Consider the following 25479-nt stretch of genomic DNA (forward strand, 5'->3'; position numbering starts at 1 on the left):
CATCATCAACAAAGGCTACCTCAATACTATAGTTACCCTCTAACAACCTGCTCAAACTAGTATACAGCACATCTCCCACAGCTGAATGTTGGCTCTACTTTGAATTTGATAAGAATGAAATTTGATACAATTGAAATATGAAGGGTTACTGGATTCTATCTTAATGTAATGTATAGCTGTACAAATGAATCAAAATAGGCTGCAGTCTCAAGATATCCTGTAGGCTGCATGACTGAACTTGATGCCAACCAGCAGCGGAATGGAGATTTTCAATTGTACTTACTCACTGCACCCAAAATGTTGAGGTTAAAAAGGTAATTGAAATGCTACTGTGAATATGAGAGAGAGACCTACCAGTTAAAGACTGGCAGAAAGAGGTCTGCTGTGGTTACAAGCCCTGAGAGGGGACGGGATGGCTGTGTTCCAAACCCCATCCCCCACACAACACACCCATGCACACCACACACACACACACACACACACACACACACACACACACACACACACACACACACACACACACACACACACACACACACACACACACACACACAGTGTAAGCCAATCTCACACACTGGAGTGTAAGCCAATCTCTAAACTCCTGCTTAGAGCTCTCCCACTCAGGGGACCACCACTGCTCCCACCCTCTCCCATTCCACAGCCCCCTGCTCCCCTTCTCAGATCTCCTCCCCTCTTCTCCCCGCTCCTCCTTTCCCCTCCTCTCCTCATTCTATCTATCTTTCACAGTGGCAGGACTAGACGAGACAAACACACACACAGACACACACAATAGCTGCCTGAGCCAAGCTCTCCTGTCCTCCAACCCCCCAACATTCGCCAGCTCTTTCAGGGTGGTGGGCTGCATACATGCGAGCGTGCGACCACCGAGAATTCCTCCACTGTGCCGGGGTGGCAGTGGGAAGAGGAGGCATGGCACACCAATCAGACACGCATGTGCCAGCCTCCGTATCGAGACTGAGCCTCCCCCGCCCCCAAGCCCCCGTTTCTCCTGCCAGTCTGCACCCCAATGGATGGACCCTTCCTTCACCACCATCCACCACCACCAGCTCCTCACTCCCTCGCCCTCCAACCCCAGCACCAGCAACCCCCACTGGGCTAAAGTGCAGAGCCTGGGCCTGGGTCTCTGGTTCTGAGTCTGGGCCTGGTGCGGAGTGGAGCCGCCACTGCCCCCGGTGGTGGTGTGGGCCTGGGCCGGGAGGGGCACCAGCTGCCCGGGGAGCGCCCATTACGAGATGGAGCCAGAGATAAGTGCTCTCCCAGGCCCCCTTTCACAGGCATAATTAGCACACTTCTTATCTGCTGCTCAATTCACATTCACACCCTCCGCCTCCATCGCCATGAATGGTGAAGCAGGGAGACGAGAGAGAAACTTAGGAGAGGAGAGAGAGAGAGAGAGAGAGAGAGAGAGAGAGAGAGAGAGCGAGAGAGAGAGAGAGAGAGAGAGAGAGAGAGAGAGAGAGAGAGAGAGAGAGAGAGAGAGAGACAGAGAGAGAGAAAGCGAGAGAGAGAGGAGAGGGGAAAGACAGTGGAAACCTGTTCACTCACAAATGATAATCTGAGAAAAGATATTTTTTCTCCCCCTCTTCTCTCCTCTCCTCTCTTCCAAAAAGTCTTTGAACTCCTGAACAAAAACAATGGTTTGTGCATCAAACTGCAATTTGCTAAAACAAAGGTATCTGGCCCTATAATCATCGCAATCAGCGGAAAAAAAACAACCTCCACAGATATTTCCAGATAATTTGGCCCCTGTTTAATCTATTTTCTTTTTCTTCATCAAGTAACAATTGTGGAAACATTTTCAACTCCACCGATATATGAAACCTTTAATAATAACGGCTTGCTCCGCATTTCTTTAATTAGTTTTAATAAGAGTTAAACTGATGATAATTTTGCTCACACAAGCCGGTATTCAACGAGTGGGTTGTTCCCTGGGCGAGATAACAGGCTCCGCTTTAGCTGAGAGTCATTCAGAACACAGCTAATATAAACAGGTTTGTTTTGTGTTGAAACACTGTCTGCTGTTCGCTAAACCCACAATAAAGGAGACATATGTCATTATGGCGATAAATCACCAGTCGGAGAAGAGGGGAGAGTTGCACAATGTGGCGCTTCAGTTTTTGAGCCACTTAACTGGTGAATGTCTCCAGATCTGGTTTTATATCGTTTTCTAATGTTTCATCAACCACACTGGGAAGGAGCCAAAATGTCTCCACGACAAGTCCAGGCATGAAATGAAAATATTAGCTCTGTAAATATTGATGTGTGCATTATATTTGAAGCTGGAACATCCACAGAACTGTAACTAATAGTTTAATAACATACGTTCTCAATAATATCGCCTGAGACATTCTTTTGTTCTATATTTTATTTAAATGTTGAGTGCCAATTTCTCACAGAAATGATACCAGTTTCTCAGTTAACCCTCTTCTACTTTGTGGCACAGTGGAAAATAATACTTATTGTGTGTGGTGTTGTTCTGCAGGTCTGTGTGTCTGTACCAAAATAGTGCTCGTATTGGTCTCTGGCCTAGAATTGTATGTTATGTGTACAAAAATGGCAACCAGAGTCATGGCCGTTACATGGTACCTGACTCTTGGAGGCGGCCACCTTGGCAAACAGAGCCTGGGAAACCTTGGCCCTCTTCATCTCCTGCTGGATCTCATCATAGATGGAGGAGTTGATGTTGAGGATGCAGCTCTCCGTCTTTCCGTTCCACTCGCTGGGGAGCGGAGAGGCCTTCACCTGGGCAGGGTAAGGGGTGTCAGCAAAAGGGTTGGAAAACAAGGTGATGCTGCCGGGTTTTCTAGATTCGGGGATCTGTCCAGGTAGATAAAGGGAGGAAAGAGAACTAGGTTTAAAACATGGGAGACAAGTTCACATTCAATTATTTCATACATTTCATCATTTCTCTAATTCACTTCACTTAACATATATAAGAATATATAAGAAAACATATTGGTAACACTTTATAATAACGTTTATGCACAAGCATTAATAAACAATTGATGAACTATTAATAAATATGTTTTTATTCATTGAATTACTTATTAATAAGCTATTACATTTATAACTAAATACTTAATACTCAAATTCTAATTTCTAAAAGTGATACGAACAAATCTTGCTACTATTTACATAAAATGCCACAACATACATTATTACGATAACCATGAATAACAATGTTATTGATACAGTACAGTAAGGGTGAAAGTGTCACAAAGAGATGGTTCATTGTTGTGTTTGCTTACAGGAGAGATGCCCACAGGGATTCTGGGGTTCCAGTCCTCAGGTCTGACGTTGTTACAGTCTTCTCTCCTGGGCTGCTGGGGCAACAGAGACATGTTTGTTTAGTTCCACCCCAGAAAAGGGATTTAACCACACACACACACACACACACACACACACACACACACACACACACACACACACACACACACACACACACACACACACACACACACACAACAACAAATTGTTAGGCTGTATCAACACAAAGGTAGTATATTACATGTGCAATGACAACGTTAGTACACTGCAGTCTCATTGATGAAGCTAAACTGATCAGAAATCAGATTGCAGAGAGACACATGGAATTGAATCAACATCATTCCGTGGCTTGTTGTCATTCATATGCAAAGTCCAGAGGAAATCCTTTTAAAACTTGTGTGAACACTGTATTTTTTAAAATATTTTTGTTACGTGTAGGCAATAATTTCATTACTCAGTATTAATCTTATCAGTTTACAAACATGCCCAAAACAATCAGTAAAAATATAAAATAAATGTTTAACGCATATGTCTAGACATTTAACAGCCATTTTGGTGGTTATGAAAAGATAATGGACCCAAAATTTGTGGTAAACTGGAATGTCTTAAGATTCCTGGGCATATTTTTAACCATTTATGACTCAGTAGGCGAGGGGTGTCAGTGTGTGTACTGACTACCAACATTTTCCTTAGTAGCTCTAATTGCTAAGCCTTGGACATGCAGAGACTGGTGAGGGCATTGGAGCCACCCATGGGCACACATGAGAAACATACCGCCGCATCATTTTTTAGGAGGCCTATAAAAGCCTCCCTGTCTCTGCTCAATTGCCACCCTGACTGATTTATGTGGCTAAATCTCCCAATGCATTACTTAATACTCTCTAGGAGCTGTCAGTGGGAGTCTGGCATATGACCAGGCCAGGGCTAGTCCTACCATGATAGGACTCAGTCATATGTGAAGGGAAGAATAGAAAAACGCATATTAGGGCTGATGATCATATAATACAGTGATGTTTCATGTTCAGCAAGAAGTAAAAAACGGTATAGTAAATGGTGGAAGTTTAGATGTGACCTATCTAGAATCAACCGGTTATAACAAAACTACAAGGTCTGTGTGTCCTGTACTGCCCCATAAAATGATGCCTTTAGACTACAAACTGAAATCCCTGGAATTTGACTAACACAATTATTCAATCCAGAAAGGTGTGTGCACCTCCTGATCCACATGTTTGAAATGGACGACACTGAAGTAAACAGAATTAGGGCCTGAACAGAGGTATGTCTGACAGCAGAAACATGGTTGAGTCTGGTCAATGTGTCGTTGTACGAGGGACATCTCTCTCTCGCTTTCTCTCTCACTCTGTCTCCCTCTCTGTGTCTGTCTCTCTCCCTCTATCGGCTCTCTCTCCCTTTTTCCATGTCCAGCTTTCACAGCCAACTGACTGTTGAGGAAGACCTGTGAACTGCAAAGTGTCCTTTTCCAAGTTTAAAAGCACTGGTTCAGAGTGTGATTCTTCCCTTTCCTTCCAGTTCTGTAAGGACGGCCACTGCGATCTGGCCATGCAGTAAAAAGGGCCTCCCTGTTTGGCCAATGGGTGGCACAGGGACATTCTCACTCTCCCAAATTAAAAGCAGTCTTTAGTCTGAGGCTGAACAGAGGAGGTCTTTGTCTGGCTCTCTCCGCCCCAGACACACTCGACCGCACTCAAAATGTGCTTAAGTGGAAAAGTTGCCACATACCTGTCCAATAAAGGACTTTGATTGTGGGAGAGACAGTGGAGAGCTGGTGGTCAGGCAGTTGAATGAGGAAGTGACTGACTGACAGACTGGGGGAGATTTACTAATCCACAGAACTTGTCGTCATTGAGTTGCTTCCTATTTTAAGAGTGGGGTGGGTAGTGGCACTTGCTGTACAACTTAAGGTCAAAATAAATGCGTTTGTTCGTGTGTTTGTGTCCACGCTGCTCTGTCTGTGTGCATGCTTGCCTGTTCGTTCCATACCTGCACTGGCCGGGTGGGCGGGGTGCTGATGAGTGGCGCAGGTCCCATGGCCGAGGCAGCCGTCAGGCTCCTTTCCCTCTCGTCCTGGTAAATACGGTCTCGCTCGGCCTCGGGCAGCTGCAGGAAGTTCTGCATGGCCCGCAGGTTGACCAGCAGAGACTGGCTGGCCGTCTTAGGATCCTCCTCTTTACGCAGGATCTCAGACAACAGGCCCTGGGAGGAAGAGTGGGAGAGCGAGAGAGAGCGAGAGAGAGAGAGAGAGAGAGAGGGAGAGGGAGAGAGGGAGGGAGAGAGAGAGGGATAGAGAGAGAGAGAGAGAGAGAGAGAGAGGGAGGGGGGAGAGAGGGAGGGAGAGAGAGAGGGAGAGAGAGAGAGAGAGAGAGAGAGAGAGAGAGAGAGAGAGAGAGGGGGAGAGAGGAGAGAGAGAGAGAGAGAGAGAGGGAGAGAGGGAGAGAGAGAGAGAGAGAGAGAGAGAGAGAGAGAGAGAGGGGAGAGGGAGAGAGAGATGCCCTATTTGTAAGCCCTGAGAAGACTCATACATTGACATCACTACAGGAACTTCATGTCCGTTGTGAACATTCTATTTCTACTAGTAAACTCTCCTAGACCCAGAGGATAATGTAACTATTACAGCACATCGACTCAGAGAGCATCAGTGTAGCAATCAGTGTATCCGCTGTTCCTTTTCAATAGCTATGAATCCTGTCATTACGGGAATCACTGTATTATCAGGACTGTTTAACTGAGGCTTGTCATCCGCCGTTGCACACACACTGAGTGATCCATTTTCAGCTTCTCTTCTTCAATAGGTGTGTGATTTGGAAATAAACAAAATGATTTTGTAATAAACAACTTGACGTCAGTTCTGTTGATAATTACACCAACTACCGGAGCTAGAACTAGTGGCTCCGCTGTTTAACTAATGGTATGGTAGTTTAAGAAAACACACTGTGCTTGTGACTTAGTGAAACACTACAGAACAATGGAATAAATTAGCTTTATGACAGAGCCAAGTATGTATAACTAGATAGAGGTATCAACTCTGAATGGGGAGACAAGCTTTCATACTGACATAGAGTGCATGTCACAGGTATTCTGAAGATTGTGCGAGAATGTGTGTGTGTGTGTGTGTGTGTGTGTGTGTGTGTGTGTGTGTGTGTGTGTGTGTGTGTGTGTGTGTGTGTGTGCGCATGTGTGTGCAATTGTGTATGTGCAGGCTTGTATGTTTATTGCGCCCGGCCATCAACCCTTTCCATTAATCTCCCCAGTCAATCGGCCGCTTCTACAAAAAAGGACCGGCGAGCTCCCATGTGTCCGCCCCGCTCTGCGTAGACACCATCACACACGTTATTAACACGAACGGCAGAAACAGGAAGAGAAAAAAAATAACGCACAATAAGTAATACAAGAGGAGACTCTCAGAAGGCACTAACTCTTCATACCGGAGAGATAAGGCTGAAAGGACCAGGGCCAATTTGCACAAAAACACCACTGTCTGCTTGCTATCCACTTAACTGTTTTTGTGGAGAGAGCGTCGGTACGCACTGATTCTAATAGATTCTTATCAAGAGGTTTCGCACACAACTTCAAAGTGGCGGAGGAGTAATGAGGTTTGCTGCCACCTCCCCCAAAATATGCAGAACATCTTAAGACATTATCTCTGTCAGGGCCCTGCTGTGCTGCCTGCCTGTGAAGTGAAATCACATGTCTTAGCGGAGGGAGAGCAAGCCGTGACCGCGCCTGATGCTCTGACGTTGCGGCTTGCCAGGTGTACGGTAGCTTTTAAATTGTTGTTGTAAGTGGTTATAAGATGAACTGTTTTGATGATGGCCTTCGACAAGAATGCAGAGTTTGACTTTGAGGCACTACAACTCAAAACAATTCTGTCCTTGTGACAGATGTGTCAGAGCGCTTTGGGGAAAGACAAGAGTTGTGTATTTTTGAATTTTCAGTCCTGGTAGCACATAATACTATCCTGAGATGTTGCAATCTTTCCCTAAATCTCCAATTGGCATCAATGTGTGATTTATGCCAGAGTCAGTGTTAAATTCTGCCCCTCCTCACCTGGGTCCTGTTGAAAGCCACGCGGGCGAACACGGCTTGGGAGATGCCCGCCCTCTTCAGCTCATCCCTCACCCATTGGTATATCTCCATGGACACCTCAGTGTTGCTGGCTACCTGGGGCTCCAGGGGCTTGGTCAGGGCATTTCGGTTGACCGGCGGGTGGTTGAGATACTGCTGCGACAGCGACTGCTGTGCCAGGAGCCGGTTGACGGCATACTGCTGGTTGAGAATCTGGGCCATGACCAGCTGCTGGTTCACCAGCTGGGGGCTAATGGGGGTGGACACCAGGCCCGGGTGGTGCAGGCCGGGGGGGAGCTGAGCCGGGCGGCCGGGGTTCTGGCCCCCACCATGGGACGGAGGGGGCAGGGGTGGAACCGGGGAGGAGGGGGGCTGCTCGGCCGTGTTGCCCGGGATGGGCTGTTGGGAGAAGGTCAGATGGTTGTGGTTGTGGTTGAGGCCCGGAGGAGAGTGATCGGACAGGCCATCCATGTCTGCTGGAGGAGGGGAAAGAGTGGGGAGGCAGGGGGAGAGGAGAGAGAGGGTTAATTTAAACACTTTGAATACTGGCTGAAGAGTACAGCAGAAAATGTCCAGAAAGAATATACCAATGCACACTGTCCAACCCACTCAGATGAGTAAAACAGACTTTGAAATTGAAAACAGTGCATCAGGCTAAATCTCTAAGCAACAAAACTCTACAGCCTCTGACCAAACCTGTGTCACTGTGATAAGACATAGTTGTTCAGACACATGCCTGTCTAAAAATCCCCAGCCTAGATTCAGGCCCCAGATAAAGGGCCTCAGTGTGCGACCTGCAGGCAGCCCCCAGAGCCTTGGCAGCTCCCGAAATTAGTTTAGAACGTCCATGGCCCAATCATGTGAGCAATAAAAACAAGTGTGTGTGTGTGTGTGTGTACGTATGTTCGTGTGTGTGTGTGTATGTCTGCACATACTGGGAGACAGATAATCCCTGAATCGCTCTTTATGTCCCTAATTATAAAACAAGGTACGGAAGCTAGCCAAAATGACATTTTTTGGGACGGCCTAAATATAACCCCAGGGAGAGGAGGGGAGAGATGAGAGAGCGAGAGAGAGAGAGAGAGAGAGAGGAGCTCTACAGTATAAGGAGCATCCTAGACATGACCTCTTCCATATGGCAGCCTGTTCAGGCCTAAGGAAAAATGAATGTACTATTTATGGTGTCTCTCTCATTTTGGGAATATTTAAGTCCATAATGGCAGCTTGTGAGTATTTTGAGCTCTGTCTAAATTACAAGTCTGTGGATGAAAATAATCATTTTAAAAAATCTAAGGGGATATCAAAGTGACTATGAGTGAATGTGAGGTTTCGTCAAACTGGATCTGCTAGAATCTGCTGAGGTTTTCTATCTAAAGAATTCATACAGATTTAATCATTTACATTCACTGAACTTAAAATAGTATCTCTTAAATAATCCATATAGTACCATTTACACCTGGATGTGTGCAACTGCCAACATGGGACCCTAAAATCATATTGAATCAAATAAATCATATTTCTGAGAGGTACCAATTGGTGTTAGGAGGAGAACATTTTCCACAAACTCAATATTTCAGCGGTATATAAAAGATTTGAGTGCCTGGAAGAGCTCCAGAAATCCACATAATAATCACAAATATAAGCAGCATATTTTCTTAACTGTCAGGAAACACAAAAACTGGCCAAGACCGTTCTTTTCAGTATTTGTCGAAACAAATTATTAAGAAGGGAAAAAAAAACATGGTAATAATTACATCACTCCCATGATGATTCGCTCTTGTCTCTCTACTCTGTGCTCACACACATTGCTGGGGGCATGCTCACAAATACACACACACACACACACACACACACACACACACACACACACACACACACACACACACACATACTGAACGCACACAAACACAACATTTCCATGAAAAAAAAAAAAAAAAAAAAGGGTGTCAGAAAAGCACGGCCGGCCCTGGAGAAAAGGCCTTGTGTGGAATCCTGCAACAAAACAGCCCCAGATTAAACACACAATGGGAATGGGATGTGGGTTGAGAGAGGGGGAGAGAGAGAAAGAGAGCGAGAGAGGGAGAGAGAGATGGAGAATAGAGAGAGAGATGGGGGAGAGAGGGAGCGGGGGAGCGAGAGGGTGGGGGTGTCCAAAACCCCATGGAACTCTTGTCTCCTGCTGGATAGGGGGCCTTCTCTCACACTTCAACAGAGTAGAGACCACTTTGCTGGGTCCCATAGAAGCAGACTCTGACAGCAGAGACTGTCGATCAGGGCCCTTCAATGTGTTTAACCAGACGCATTTTCAATTACAGACAGTGTCTCGATGTAAGGCAATATAACTACACTGCCCATGTGGTAGACTAAGTGTATGTTTATGAAACTACAGTGGCACTGAAGCACAAAGGAGAGACTAACACACTCCCTTTTAACAGTGCCCTCTATGCCATTGCTGCCACTCAACGGGCACGCATAGTAGGCATCCTTTCATGAATATTAAGGTTGAGAGTGTTGCTGTGGGCGACAAACAGTCACCTGTGGGGTGCCAGCTTTTGCAGGGACTGGGTAGGGACACAGTGCAGTGTGTGTGCCCACAGACGGTATGTGTTTAGCCTCGTGACGTACCTAGTGTGTTGGCACGCGGGCTGTCGTGGAGGACACACGTCCCCAGGTAGCCCTCCAGCTGCGAGGGTTGGCGCATGCCTGCACAGATGTGTGGGCAAGATGGGCAAACACACACACAAACACACACACAAACACACACACAAACACACACACACACACACACACACACACACACACACACACACACAGAGAGGACAAGACACACAGTGCACAGGTGAAGAAAGAGAAAGAGAGGGTTAACACCCCATACCATCTACATGATACATGACCAGGGGAAGAAAGGGTTAATGTGGACATAAGGGATGCCACAGAGTGAATACCCACTATGCTTCACCTCATATCCCATGTACACATAAATATCACATTCTAAATACACACAGGACTGCTACTTGAGATCCTACATTCTTTATGTACTCTTCCATAAACCATAAAGAATGCTACGTAAAATGTGTGCATGTACACAAGAGGATGGGTAGGGGGCCAGTGGTGTTACGTGTCCATGATCAGAACAGTGTCCACAGGCAAAACCATGAAAACATTCTGGTCTTATATCTTGACCAGCGGCGATTCCTCAGAGGAGGAAGGGGAGGATCACCCTACTCAGTGAATTTCATAAACATTAAATTAGTGAAACATTTAAAAAGTTCTCCTTTTTAGATAAAACTATACTTAATATATTCACATCACCAAATACCTGATTAAAATACACTGTTTTGTAATGAAGGTCTACAGTAGCCTCAACAGCACTCTGTTTGGTAGCACCATGGTGTAGCTGGAGGACAGCAAGCTTCCACCCTCCTCTGGGTACATTGACTTAAATACTTAACTTAGGCGGCTCATGGTTCTCACCCCTTCCATAGACTTACAGAGTAATTATGACGACTTCCAGAGGATGTACCTATCAGAGCTCTTGCAGCATTAACTGACATGTTGTCCACCCAATCATAGGATCAGAAATCAAAGGATCTAGTACTGAAAGCATAAGCTACAGCTAGCTAGCACTGCAGTGCATAAAATGTGGTGAGTAGTTTACTCAAAGCGAGAGAAAGACAACAGTTTAACAAATTTGAACAAATTAATTTCTTCAAAAATGTAAGAGAAGCAGCAGAGAGAGATAGCTAGCTATATTTTGTTGTATTTTTTTCACTTTCACTTTAACTTACTTAGCTAGCTAATGCAGTTAGCTAATTTAGCCTACTCAAACACCTGGCTCAAACAGAGAGGTCAGCCAGTGTAACTGCTAAACTGCTTGCTGTACACTGTACTGCGTGATTGTAGCAGGTTTACTAATGTGTTAATTCTAGTAGCTATGTTGACTATGACGTTAGCTAATATGGTGACAACAATGTAGGCTGTGTGTAGCAGTTAACGGTTCTGGTATGAAGGTTTGGCTTGGAAAGGTTTTTTTCGCCTGGTCACAGACAGCTGATGTGTTGTGCACTGAAGTCCACAAGCGAATGGAAAAGGTGAGAGGAGGGGAGTGCGTATATTCGAGAAGGAATTATACAACGAGCAAAGTGATGATGCTGTTTGTATGTGGCTGCTATGAAAGTGAACTGTGTGCACGGATAATCAGGGGTATATTCATTCCGCCGATTCTGTTGAAAAAACGTTTCTTAAACGGAAGCAAATGGAACAAAACGGCGACAAATCTACCTGAATTTGTCCAATAGAAACTCTCGTTTGGAACTGTTTGGACTAATGATAACACCCTAGATCAGCTAGATGCAAGCAAGAGTGTGCAAGAAGGTATTGAAAGTGTCACTGTCTTTCATCTTGATTACTAGTAGCCTAAACCTATCGATGTTACATTGAGCTGGGTGAATGGAATATGAATGACAGTCGTCTAATATGCTGTAATAGAAATAAGGCCATGCTCATAAAAAATAAATTGTCCTCCTTAATCTTAAACAGCACCGACCACCACTGATCTTGAATGTAATCAACATGAGCACTAGCTTGTATAGGAAGGTGGATTTCTACACAGTAGGTTGAAACCAATACTCTAAATGACTGTATATTAAACTCTATTAATATGACTGGTATAGTATTTCATGACCAAAACACATCAAATAGACAGTATCTGAATTATGTGACCTAATTTCCAAACAGGGACAAGGAGGACTAACTGAGTTATCTAAAATACAAAGCCAGCCTTGTTCTACTTTGACAAGGAAAAACAGATAGACTTCAAACCAGATGATAGCCAGGAAAATCATCCCTATGTCATTTGTAGGTAACTGAAACAGTATTCATAAACAAAGGTCGCGGACCTCAATTTAATCTGTGATTTGACAGCCATTACTGAATACTAAACTACATCTGATAAGCAATAATAGATTACTCTGAAAGGATTCAGGAAAAACGGTGAAAACATTGTGCACCTGAGCAGTGTACAGGGAAATATCTGAGAAGACCCATCATTAGATGATGTGATTAAAATGTGTTTAATGTACCAGGAAGAGGGGGGGAACATGGGGCAGACGTATTGGAATGGTGATTGGAGGGTCTGATAAGACAGTGTTAGTGTAACATTTTGCTTACCCATCATATCTTTTGTCTTCTTGAAATGTTTATACCAGCGCCCAAATTCCTGACACTTCGCCGCCGACACATTTGCATAGTAAGTGCTGTTCACAATGGAGGAGATCATACTCTGAAAGAGAGAGATTGGTAAAGGGAGAGAAAACCTTCAGGATCTGCAATGTGCACCATGAGGGCATTTATTAACGCTGGTGTGACGTGCACTAATACTGTGTTTTCTTGTCAAAATGAACAAAACATTTCGGTGCACAAACAACAATAATCTAGCAAAGACCATTTTTTATCAGTCATGCACAAATCTTGGTCTTGTCTTTCCAAATGTAAAACAAATCAAAATGAAATATAAGAGGTGTGTCCCTTTATAGCAAATGCCACAGAGTTTGAGAGAACCTTTCTGGGAGGGCTTCACTGAATTAGCAGCCTTGTTGATATCAGGGTGCAGTACTACGGTAAAGAGCAGTTTGCTTTCAAAAAGTAAAATAACAAACAGACTATTAAAAGTTAGCATCTGGAAATCAGGCAATGTAAACAGATGAATTTTTTCTTTTTTCTCTGGCTCTCCACAATATGTTAAAAAACATCTTCAAGAGATATAAAGCTTTATATCTGTGCCCTCTCGCCTTCTCCACAATTGACTCTACTCTTCCTTATTTATTTCCCGAACGCATTCCTCGCAAACAAGGCACCGTTTTCTTTTCATTAAATGTTTTAACACCTTCCTGGCCTGCGGGTGAATAGCAGGAGAAATTGTTTTGATTGTTATAAATATTCAAAAGATGAAACCATCTGTTTTCAAATTACAGGTATGCCATCTTTATCATATCTTTAATATGAGCACTTGGGGACGGGAGGGAAACCTTCTGGCACAACAGCACTTCAGTGAACAACACACGGCGCTGGCAGCCGAACCGCAACCACATCTCCCACTCCTCCTCACCGGAGACGGAAGACGAGGGAGGATTGAGTCTGCTGCTGTGGATCACTATGGACCTGATGCTGAACTCCTGACCTCAACATCACTACACAACCAGCATACATTACAAGCCCGGTGAATTGCGGAATGATCATTGAGGATGAGTTATTGAGGATCTGACAATTGAGGATTGGTATCTTCAATAGTGTTAACAGAAAATGGCACATACAGTACAATATATCAGCTGAACCCAGTCCATATGAATGCACTATTTTGGTGAGTACAGTATAGTCCGTATTGTGGCATAATGGGAGCTATTCCGTGGGTGTAGCATGGTGCATTTACAGTATCTGGGCGAGGCAGAGCCAGCTATAGCATGGCCCACCCAAGACACACTGCCTGTGTTCCTCCATCTTTGACACAGATGTTCTAATAAACGGTCCTCATTAATCAGGCATCTCCCTCCATACATCACGCCCTCTCACTGGGGCACACACACACACACAGGCAGGTACACACACACGCAGGCACAGACACGGTACACACATTTGCCAAGCCGTGCAGATAACCACCGCCACCTCGCGCCCACGAAGCCTCTGCCAGCCAGCAGCCATCTACAGGTAGTGGTGGGTACTGTGTGGCACCAGGATGCTGCCGTCTGGCTGCCCTGGGCCCTTTAAGTGATAGCCATCTACAGGTAGTGGTGGGTACTGTGTGGCACCAGGATGCTGCCGTCTGACTGCCCTGGGCCCTTTAAGTGATAGCCATCTACAGGTAATGGTGGGTACTGTGTGGCACCAGGATGCTGCCGTCTGACTGCCCTGGGCCCTTTAAGTGATAGCCATCTACAGGTAGTGGTGGGTACTGTGTGGCACCAGGATGCTGCCGTCTGACTGCTCTGGGCCCTTTAAGTGATAGCCATCTACAGGTAGTGGTGGGTACTGTGTGGCACCAGGATGCTGCCGTCTGACTGCCCTGGGCCCTTTAAGTGATAGCCATCTACAGGTAGTGGTGGGTACTGTGTGGCACCAGGATGCTGCCGTCTGACTGCCCTGGGCCCTTTAAGTGATAGCCATCTACAGGTAATGGTGGGTACTGTGTGGCACCAGGATGCTGCCGTCTGACTGCCCTGGGCCCTTTAAGTGATAGCCATCTACAGGTAATGGTGGGTACTGTGTGGCACCAGGATGCTGCCGTCTGACTGCCCTGGGCCCTTTAAGTGATAGCCATCTACAGGTAATGGTGGGTACTGTGTGGCACCAGGATGCTGCCGTCTGACTGCCCTGGGCCCTTTAAGTGATAGCCATCTACAGGTAATGGTGGGTACTGTGTGGCACCAGGATGCTGCCGTCTGACTGCCCTGGGCCCTTTAAGTGATAGCCATCTACAGGTAGTGGTGGGTACTGTGTGGCACCAGGATGCTGCCGTCTGACTGCCCTGGGCCCTTTAAGTGATAGCCATCTACAGGTAATGGTGGGTACTGTGTGGCACCAGGATGCTGCCGTCTGACTGCCCTGGGCCCTTTAAGTGATAGCCATCTACAGGTAATGGTGGGTACTGTGTGGCACCAGGATGCTGCCGTCTGACTGCCCTGGGCCCTTTAAGTGATAGCCATCTACAGGTAGTGGTGGGTACTGTGTGGCACCAGGATGCTGCCGTCTGACTGCCCTGGGCCCTTTAAGTGATAGCCATCTACAGGTAATGGTGGGTACTGTGTGGCACCAGGATGCTGCCGTCTGACTGCCCTGGGCCCTTTAAGTGATAGGCATCTACAGCACAGGAGCTTATCAGTGTCCCCCGGGAAGTCGCAGAGGGACGTTATCTGCCCCAACTATCTACTCCACTTTCCGTCATGGGAGAGAAACGCATGAAAAAGACACGTTGGTAAAACCCTGCCATGGCCTGCAAGCATATGCACACACATACACATAAACTAACTAAGACACCGTACACACACCCTTTCCTTTTTCCTTAGCTCTGATTGTGGCTAATATCTTGCCCCCCCCAAACATCTAAAACTAATTACAGTCAATTCCACACCAATTGGGTTAAGTGTCCCCACCCCTCCCCACACACACATGTACGCACGCCTGCGCACACACACGCACACATACACACCAATAGGCCCTACTGCTACCTCAACCACTAGCAGCCTTAGAGCAGAGCCCAGGCTCACAAAGATGGCATTTGATGGCTTTTTGCTGCTATGCAACAGGACAGCTGCTCTGTCAGGGCCGCCCAGTGGGCGAAGGAGGGGGGGCAGAGTGGCGAGGGGGGCCTCTTTTGTTGCCGTAGTTTCAGAGGAGCCTGGGGTGGACAGGAGTCAAACTTTTTAGTGAGACCTCATCTACTTTTCCTCTACGGGGGGCATTACAGTGGAACTCCATCTGAGCGCAGTCAAATGATATTCCACTGGGAACAATAACAATGGCCACAGTGGTGAACACAGTCTCTTTTCTCTCAGCCCCCCTCTCTTGGAGTTGGAGTCTCTTCAGGGCATTTGTAGGCCAAACACACAAAGCATGACTCCCCGCCACAAAAGAATGAACTAAATGTTTGACAAGACACAGAACAAAGGCGCCGTTTTTTCAAGATGGCCCACCCTCTTTCTTTCTCTCTTTGAGCCCTGTTCTGAGGTAGGGTTCATTCTCTCCCCCAAATTCTCTGTTTGTTAACCTTTCTCTCCCAGGATTACCCTCCTGAATATCAAGGAGACACTAATCCTATAAAAGCTGCCAATCTTCCCTGCCTCCGAATACACCCTTTCCTCTCCCCGGGCGCTGTTGGCTTCCCAGAAGCCTTAGGAGCGCTGCGGCCTCTGTGGCTTCTCACCTGCCGCCCATCACATCCCCCTCAGGCACTCTCATCAGAGACCCTGAGCCAGAGTTTAATACTGATAAGAAACAGCAGTAGCCACGCAGGTCTAATACTGGGCTCAATGGCCCAAATGAGTCTTATAAAGAGACCTATTAAAAGCAACAACACACCTCTCTGTGGGTATAGCAATGCAGAACCCACTGTGTAACAGATGTCAGATATTTTGAAGTCGGCCATCTGTGAACCCCTACAATGCGAGTAAAGGGATCGCTGCTTATAGTATATCATATATGATATTTGGGATTAACAATGCACATCTCAACTACCATTTCATATTTCAGTTAGCCTGTAAAACAGACACTCTTACTTACTCAGAGCGTCTTACAATGAGTAAATAACAATGGCTGAACAACAGAGTAAAATCGAGCAGCGATGCTATCCTCTGAGCCTGCGCGGTTGGACCGCACCACAGAGAGTGGTTCACATATGGACCGTAAACAGGGTGATTACCGGGCTGAGGGAGAGAGGGAGGGAGCGGCGGCTCGGCTCAGCCTGAACACCGCCGGGGGACTCTTTACATCATCACCACGCTCTGCCCGGCTAAACACACACACCACGGGCCTCTAGGTGACCATACGGCAGCCTCGGTGAGGGGAGAGTCCATTGAATACCGCACTCCATAACACACACACTCCATACCGTAAGAGCTCACACACTCCATACCATAAGCGCTCACACACACTCTATATCGTAAGCGCACAGACCCAGACAGCTCCTGTGATAAATATACTTCGTTTCTTTCCTGCAGAACAGCTTCTGTTATGAGCTATAAAATATGACGAAAGCTGAAATTCTACAGAGTCAAGCTACTTGAATAGAGAGTGAGTGTATTACATAATGGTGAGAGAGAAAAAAAACTCCAAAAAACATATTTCTAGCCTGACGTATAAGAGAGGAAAATCAAGATTATTCTGGGTTGGTCCATTGTTTACCCAACAATAACCCTGCATTCAATCAACAGTACTGCTTCTGCAAATGAGGGGGGAAGAGAATAAGAAGGGGGGGGGGCGTGCATCTATATGGACGACAATGGGTATTGATTTGGATTTTCTATGGCAATTCTCCATCGTGTTCCACTCTATCAAACTCTGGGCATTTGAAAAAGGGACACTGGCAGTCTTTGGCAAATGGAATAGTGGGGGTTTGTGGACGGCTCCAGCACCTGTGATAAGGGACATTCTTTTGCCAGAGAGCTCTGGTTCATGTCTTTGAGTAACTCCTTGAGGGCATTTCTTACTGTAGAGTGGGTCCACTGCTCTGGCGGCAGGTCCTCCAGTTTAGGACAACTGTGAGACGAGATAGGAGGTAGGAAGAAGAGATAGACGGGGAGAGAGAAAGAGAAAGGGATGAGAGTGGGGGGAGAGGACAGAGAACAGGGAGATTGAGACAGGGGAAGGGGGAATAGAGAGAAGGAGAGAAAAGAGGGCAGAGAACAGGAGAGAACAGGAGGAGAAAGAGAGAGAGAGAGAGATGAGCACAGGGCCTTGCTTTCCTGCTGCAAGCGCCCCTCCAAGACAGACAGATTTCATTTGGCGCATCAAGCAGATGCATCTGGAGATTGCTCTCTCTCTCTCCCTCCCTCCCTTTTCCCTCGCTCTCTCTCCTTCCCTCTCTCTCTCCTTCCCTCTCTCTCTCCTGATTGTTCTGATTAGTTAATTACTTTATACAACACATCTGCTGTATTGATGCATGAATTATACATCAGCTGCATGTGGCGACTATTATTTCATGTTACTTCTACCTTCCTGGCTCGATGTGCTCGGCGAAACAATTTAAGGTGTTACCGGCTAGATTTCTGCAGCGGGGGGAAAGGAAATAACAACATGCCGCACGTAAAAACACGCATTTTTGATAAAAAGACAAAGAATGTATGCGTCTATGCGATATACAGATGAATGTACTCTATTTACAGACAAGTGGACCCCCCTTTCAAACCAGATCTTTTTAATGAGGGGGAATTCGAAAGAGAACAAGCAGGTCTCCAGTGAGAGAGCCCCGTTCGCTTCAGATAAGGATCTCTCCATGTGATCAAGCATGCGCAGACGTCACGTGTGTGGGACATATGGCATTCCTGAATTATGGCAACGACAAAAGAAACACGTGAACCGCACACTCCACAGTTGGTATGAGTGTCTATTGAGTTTATGTGTGTGTGGTGGGGGAGATGGGTTGCTATTGTCTTAAAGGTTATAGGTACTTTGATATGTGTAATGCATTTATAATAAACAGAAGGTAGATTGGTAGAAGTTAGAGGATTCAAAGATAGAGGGCGAACACACACACACACACAACACACAACACACAACACACACGGCTCTGGTTAAGGCTTTGCCAGAACACCTTAAACGGCTGTAGCAGCTAGAGAGCCTCTGGGGAAAGCAAAGGAACAGAGGGGAGGAAAAGAGAGGAGGGCGAGTGGTGGAGACAGACAGCTATCCATGCAGACACACAAGCTTGCTGGAAATAAACACAACCTTCTGTGTCCTGGCTGGTGTGTGTGCAGAGGAGGGGAGAAAAGAGAAGGAGGGAGGGAGAACAACCTGTGTGTGTGTGTGTGTGTGTGTGTGTGTGTGTGTGTGTGTGTGTGTGTGTGTGTGTGTGTGTGTGTGTGTGTGTGTGTGTGTGTGTGTGTGTGAACAGCCCCCAGAGGGTTGCATTAGCAGTGAGCTAGTGAGGGTAGGGCTGAGTGTGTGCAGCTGGCACAGGCCTCTACACCAGCAGTACCAATCTCAGTGTGTGTGTGTAGTCTGTGGCTGCTATGTGGTCTGTAAACAGTATGTGTGGGTTGTGTGGCCAGGTTGGTCATTAGAAATAGACGCCGATTTTGGATGTTTGAAAACGTCCTGAGAACGTCGATATATGCCTTCCTCGGCTCTCACAAAAAAAATCTAAAATAAAGATTGCCCAGCACTGGGTGCGGACTGATGATGATCGGAGCTGGAGCTTAGACCACTGTGCTACTGCAGTTCACAAAGCCCGAGCAAGCCTTGAGAACACTTTGAATACTGATGATACCTGATGGTAATATTGTATCGTTTTTTAAATTATTTTGTTGTAGCCCTTTCCTGCAATAGTGGCCTCATAAGTAGAATGCTATAAATATTTTTCATAATTTCATAATTAATAAACATACCTTTTTTTTTAACGCCGAAAATCTGTGTATCTATTTCAAACGGTTTTGGTATATTTCAGTCTTATGTGATGTATATAAAGTGTAAAGTGTAAAATTGGATGCAAACTCAAAGTAGATTTGTTTAAGACACTCTTGTGACCCTGATTTAACCCACTGCAGTAAAAGGTTAAGCCTTCCCCAAACCATAGCCCTAACCTTAACTATTAATGCCCAAACTGTTAACCTTTGAGTTGTTTCTGTTTTAACCCTGTAACCATGTGGAATAAATCCTGTAACCATGTGGAATAAACCCTGTAACCATGTGGAATAAACCCTGTAACCACACACAATGAAGCATCAGAAATAGACATTCATCCATAACACGTTGAACTTCGAAGGGATACTATGACATCTTGTTGGTGTGGCTACTGACTGTGGTCAACGTAAATGGTGAGTACAGTTTTACAGTAGGTGCTATGAGCAAACCTGACGGCCATGCATGGTTTTTGTATGGACTGGATAGCTACCATTGCTATGTTCAGCCCATCCATCACTATCAGGTGTATGGCTGGATTCCAGGTATGTCTTTGCTGTTATGGCTGCTGCAAGGTCTGTGGCTATTATGCTAATTTGAGCTAGTGTGGAAGCATAGAAAGCAAATGGTAGGCCTATGTGTTGGGTGTTTAACCCAAGTTAACTAGGTACGCATGCCACACTAGACTGGCATAGGTGGGTGGTGGGGTCAGGAGGGTGGTGTGGTTGGGTACTTCACTGGACTGGCATTGGGTGGGTGGTTGGTTAGGTGGGTGGTTGTGTGGGGTGGTTGATTGGGCAACAGGGCGGAGACTGACCTGTGCAGCTGAATTTTCAGCGTGACCACATGGTACACGTCCTGCAGCATGTCTGCCACGGTGGCGTCCGGCGCGTCCGTCACGTAGGACAGTGGGACCGGGTTCCACTTGCCCACCTGAATGAGACCTGCAATGGAAAGAGAAACACAAACACAATCAAATGGTAAATGTTATGTTTCTCACATTTAGACACATACAGATAAACATTTATATTAATTGACTGATTCTATATTTTCCCAGCAAGGTCACATTAAAGTTGACATCTCTTTTCCCAGTAAGCCCCCCTCCCACCACCAATAAATGGCATGAAAACATCCGAGCCTACACTATGTCCTACTACAGAGATTGTGGGGTATTTTGGTCAATTGTGTTGCTGTATGATAGACCTGCCTGTAATAAAGGGCAGAGGCACCTGGAAGTAGCCCAGGTCTGTGTGTTGCAGTTGCAGTCAGCTGCAACGGGTCCCACGTTCACTCCCACTGAGTGTTCTAGCTAGAGGTTTACAGAGCAGAGAGGCCCTGAGAACTCCTGAGAGGCATGTAGTTACATCCTCTGTCTGGGATCAATGTCAGCCTACGTTACTGAGCCTTCAGATCAGCTGGGAAACTATCGGAGGCCTGGACAGCTAAGGCAATTTTTGTGTGTGTGTGTGTGTGTGTGTGTGTGTGTGTGTGTGTGTGTGTGTGTGTGTGTGTGTGTGTGTGTGTGTGTGTGTGTGTGTGTGTGTGTGTGTGTAGATGGATGGATGGATGGATAGAAGGGGGCAGTGTGTGTGGGGTAAGTTATGGGAGAAGCCAAATCATAGCAGGGCCAGTTCTATAATTCGTGGAGCGGGCATGTGCCTGAGTTTATATGTGTGTGTATACAGTTGAAGTCGGAAGTTTACATACACCTTAGCCAAATACATTTAAATTCCGTTTTTCACAATTCCTGACATTTAATCCTAGTAAAAATGCCCTGTCTTAGGTCAGTTATGATCAACACTTTATTTTAAGAATGTGAAATGTCAGAATAATAGTGGAGAGAATGATTTATTTCAGCTTTTATTTCTTTCATCACATTCCCAGGGGGTCAGAAGTTTACATACACTTAATTAGTATTTGGTAGCATTGGCTTTAAATTGTTTAATTTGGGTCAAACGTTTCGGGTAGCCTTCCACAAGCTTCCCAAAATAATTTGGGTGAATTTTGGCCCATTCCTCCTGATAGAGCTGGTGTAACTGAGTCAGGTTTGTAGGCCTCCTTGCTTGCACATGCTTTTTCAGTTATTTGGCTTGCAAGCCTCCTCATTTTTCCTCCAAACATAAGCATGGTCATTATGACCAAACAGTTCTATTTTGGTTTCATCAGACCAGAGGACATTTCTCCAAAAATTACGATCTTTGTCCCCATGTGCAGTTGCAAACCGTAGACGGTCTTTTGTATGGCAGTTATGGAACAGTGGCTTCTTCCTTGTTGAGCGGCCTTTCAGGTTATGTTGATATAGGAATTGTTTTACTGTGGATATAGATTATTTTGTACATGTTTCCTCCAGCATCTTCACAAGGTCCTTTGCTGTTGTTCTGGAATTGATTTGCACTTTTCGCACCAAAGTACGTTCATCTCTAGGAGACAGAACGCATCTCCTCCTTAGCTGTATGACGGCTGCGTGGTCCCATGGTGTTTATACTTGCATACTACTGTTTGTACAGATGAACGTGGTACCTTCAGGCGTTTGGAAATTGCTCCAAAGGATGACCCAGACTTGTGGAGGTCTAAAATTATTTTTCTGAGGTCTTGGCTGATTTCTTTTGATTTTCCCATGATGTCAAGCAAAGAGGCACTGAGTTTGAAGGTAGGTCTTAAAATACATCCATAGGTACACCTCCAATTGACTCAAATTATGTCAAATAGCCTATCAGAAGCTTCTAAAGCCATGACATCATTTTCTGGAATTTTCCCAGCTGTTTAAAGGCACAGTCAACTTAGTGTATGTAAACTTCTGACGCACTGGAATTGTGATACAGTTAATTATAAGTGAAATAATCTGTCTGTAAATAATTGCTGGGAAAATGACTTGTGTCATGCACAAACTAGATGTCCTAACCGACTTGCTGAAACTATAGTTTGTTAACAAGAAATTTGTGGAGTGGTTGAAAAACAAGTTTTTATGACTCCAGCCTAAGTGTATGTAAACTTCCGACTTCAACTGTATGTGTATGTGTGTGTATCTGTGTGTGTGTATGTGTGTGTGAGCGGGTCATCAATAGAGTGGGGGCTTGTGCCAGTCCTACCTTTCGCCTGTGCCGCCGAGCTGTGCGAGTAGCCCAGTGACAGAAGGGCCATCTCGATGAGCTGGTTGAACAGCATGTCTTTCCTGACCAGCACAAACTCGGCATGCTCCTCCTTGCTGTCAAACTCGATGGGGCTCTCGTAATGCTCCACCACGCAGAACACAGGGAGCATGTTGCCTGGAGAGACACAGACAACACAGCGGGGGCTCAGACATGACAAATGGTGACCTTCAATGGGGGGATTAATATTACATTTAGACACAGCTGATACAGTCAGACTACCTCTATTCATGAATGAATGAATGTCAGTGCCATTCGTATTATCAGTGACAGCACAATGATAAATATTGTATGTTTTTTTATTAGAATTTCCATATTAGCCTTATTCACATTGATAGAACTGGTAGTGATAGCGGTAGTAGATGTGGTGGTACTGTGATTTTAGTTATTCAAACATGATCAATGACATCATGATTAGAGTAATGATTTCAATGTCCTTAGTTATTATTAATGATATCATTATTCGATTTGAACTAAAGTCTAAATACATTGAATGTTGTTCAGATGAATCTTGGCCGATCTCTGCTTTTAACCACTTTTTGACTGAGATCTATTGATACATTGTCAAGGAGTTCAGATCACATTAGACTGCTTCTGCCTCTGATGTCAACCCCATATCACCTTCCCATGATGCACCGCTCCAAATCCCAACACTCCAGTGCGCCCTGAGGTTTACTCGTCTGTGTAAACACTGCACTGCTATTAGGTAGAAAACGAGGAATCCTTGTCCAAAGACGTTGCACTGTGCAAATTTGAAATTATACCATTTGGGTTAAAAACGGCTTTTGATGTTTCGGTGACTTAAGTTTCGGAGCATCACCACTTTTTTGGTTAAAATGTTCCTCTATGGCCTTCAGTGGTGATGATATGCAGCACATTATTCATGGAGTTTGAGCATTTGCAATGAACAATATTTCTAATGTCCGGCATCCTGAAGATGCAAACATCTCTGACAAACAATCAATAAACGGGGTAATCACCAGCAGGTGCCAGGGAATGTGCTGAAACGCTGCTTCTTTCCCTGATTTTAATAGATAGAGATCTAACAATAAAGACTGCTATGTAGGTTCATTTGGTGATCAATACACCCTTTGTGTTCATGGAACGGAGAAAAGCCCATGGTAAATATTATTCAGCTCAAACAATGCCCACTGTGGCCATGCGAAACAGACGCTTCTATAAATTTCACAATTTCCTCTCAAAAAAGGCTAAAAATATGCTGGAACGTTCTGAAAAACGCGAGGACAGAGTGATGTAGGGCCGGCCTGAGGATGATGATTGGGGAGGAAAATTGAACTTTCTCAGCTGGTGTTTTGCAGCAAATGAGACAGGAACCAACTACGAGTAACAGCGCATCAAGACACTCAACGCAACATTCTATGGTTCCAAAGTCCCCACAAACACAACCGAACAAACAGACGAGACATAACGGCCAACCGCTAATAAACTCATGAAAATGCTCGTATCTAGCCCCAAAAACTCATAAAATAATAACATTATTCATGTAATGATCAGGCCAGTAGTTATATAAGAAAGCTATTTCATCATCTCAAAATAAAGGCCCCTTAAGTGGGGGACCTACATTCTCTATAATAAACAACAACAGGAGAGAAACAGTGATGCAGTGCTATGCAGAATAACACAGTAATAATTCTCAAGCGGCCTCGGTATAAACAATGGGTCTTCGTAGATAGGCCTAAGTGTGGGTGTGCGCACTAAGATGACTAAGGGAAATTTAAATCGGTTTGCGCAGGAAGATGGAAACAAAACCATGACACTTGTGAACCATGAAGACATTATAATTGTAAACACAGACAGCACACACACACACTTACAACATTCCACCTCTCTCCCATCTTGCCAAACACACACAGGCCATAATTTGGGCCTACTTGTACTGAGGGTCCTTTTGAAGTGTCTGAGAGTAAATATTTGCTATCTCACACACCTACACACACAAACACACACCACCCTGACCAGTGTCACTCACCCCTCTTGTGGCAGTTCTTGAGGAGGTGTCCCGAGGGTTTGTAGGGTACCCCGGCCAGCTTGGCCCCCGTGCTGCCCAGGCGGGCCCTGCCCAGGGGGCTGCCGTTCTGTTCCAGCCGGGCCAGCTTGGCTGGGGGGGCCTTGGAGTCGCGGTCACCCATGCTGTTGACCAGGTCACAGTTCTCCTTCCCCAGGCACGCCTCGCTGAGATGGTCCATCATTCTCAGCACCTCTGCTCACTATCACCTGGGAGGAGATGAGACAGGGACAGTCTGGGTGTTCACTAGCTGGCAGAACATTAGGGGGTTTCATGGACATGTAAGGCCTTCACACAGTAAGCACATCATATTCAAATGATGTATATTGTTTTTAGGGTTGATTGTTTGGACTTTGAAAAGGTTAGAAAAAAGAGGGTGATAACTTGTCAACATGAACATCTATCTATGGGAAAAAGCACATTAAAAACATAACAGTTACAACAATAACTGCCAATTCTGTGCTTTCATGACTTGGCACTCACAATGTTTCGTGCCATCGTAATGTCCCCATTTTTCAGAGCATGTATTATGTATGTCTGTCCCACTACGGATTCCCATATGGTGGGCAAACAAGCACATTTTTGTGCAAACACATTAATTTGCAGAAAGATTCCACTCTGATGATTACTGCAGTTCACAGCACAAGCCCACAAGCCTTGCAACAGTGAAGTGAAGGCTGAGAGAGTAGAGCTAAACATATTCAGCCTGAGTCACTTTCAGCACACCCCCCCCAAAAAAAAAAACTACCAGACAGGCTTTATGGGAAAAAAAGCATAAAAAGGCAAAGGACCTGAAGAACATTGTTATAACAGAGTTGTATCACATGT

The 25479-nt window shown here is 45.4% G+C and overlaps 1 protein-coding gene across 14 annotated transcripts in view; it reads right to left on the reverse strand.

Moving 5' to 3' along the window:
• LOC112229850 (DNA-binding protein SATB1) overlaps positions 1 to 25479 on the reverse strand; it is a 56495-nt gene that overhangs the window by 17827 nt on the left and 13189 nt on the right. For 4 of the 14 annotated variants that reach the window (XM_042311765.1, XM_042311767.1, XM_042311787.1 and 1 more), the window contains exons 2-11: positions 24616 to 24860; positions 22566 to 22742; positions 20294 to 20420; positions 17493 to 17616; positions 12541 to 12652; positions 9997 to 10074; positions 7354 to 7847; positions 5275 to 5502; positions 3270 to 3344; positions 2608 to 2838 (exon numbers count right to left, since the gene is read on the reverse strand). In XM_042311765.1, the coding sequence (XP_042167699.1) occupies positions 2608 to 2838; positions 3270 to 3344; positions 5275 to 5502; positions 7354 to 7847; positions 9997 to 10074; positions 12541 to 12652; positions 17493 to 17616; positions 20294 to 20420; positions 22566 to 22742; positions 24616 to 24835 (1866 nt within the window). In that variant the 5' untranslated portion in view covers positions 24836 to 24860. The remainder of the gene's footprint in view (positions 1 to 2607; positions 2839 to 3269; positions 3345 to 5274; positions 5503 to 7353; positions 7848 to 9996; positions 10075 to 12540; positions 12653 to 17492; positions 17617 to 20293; positions 20421 to 22565; positions 22743 to 24615; positions 24861 to 25479) is intronic. The other 10 variants (XM_042311820.1, XM_042311798.1, XM_042311794.1 and 7 more) reach the window with 9 other exon arrangements.

This window comes from Oncorhynchus tshawytscha, linkage group LG03 (genome assembly GCF_018296145.1).
Source record: "Oncorhynchus tshawytscha isolate Ot180627B linkage group LG03, Otsh_v2.0, whole genome shotgun sequence".
Classification (NCBI taxonomy): Eukaryota; Metazoa; Chordata; class Actinopteri; order Salmoniformes; family Salmonidae; genus Oncorhynchus; species Oncorhynchus tshawytscha.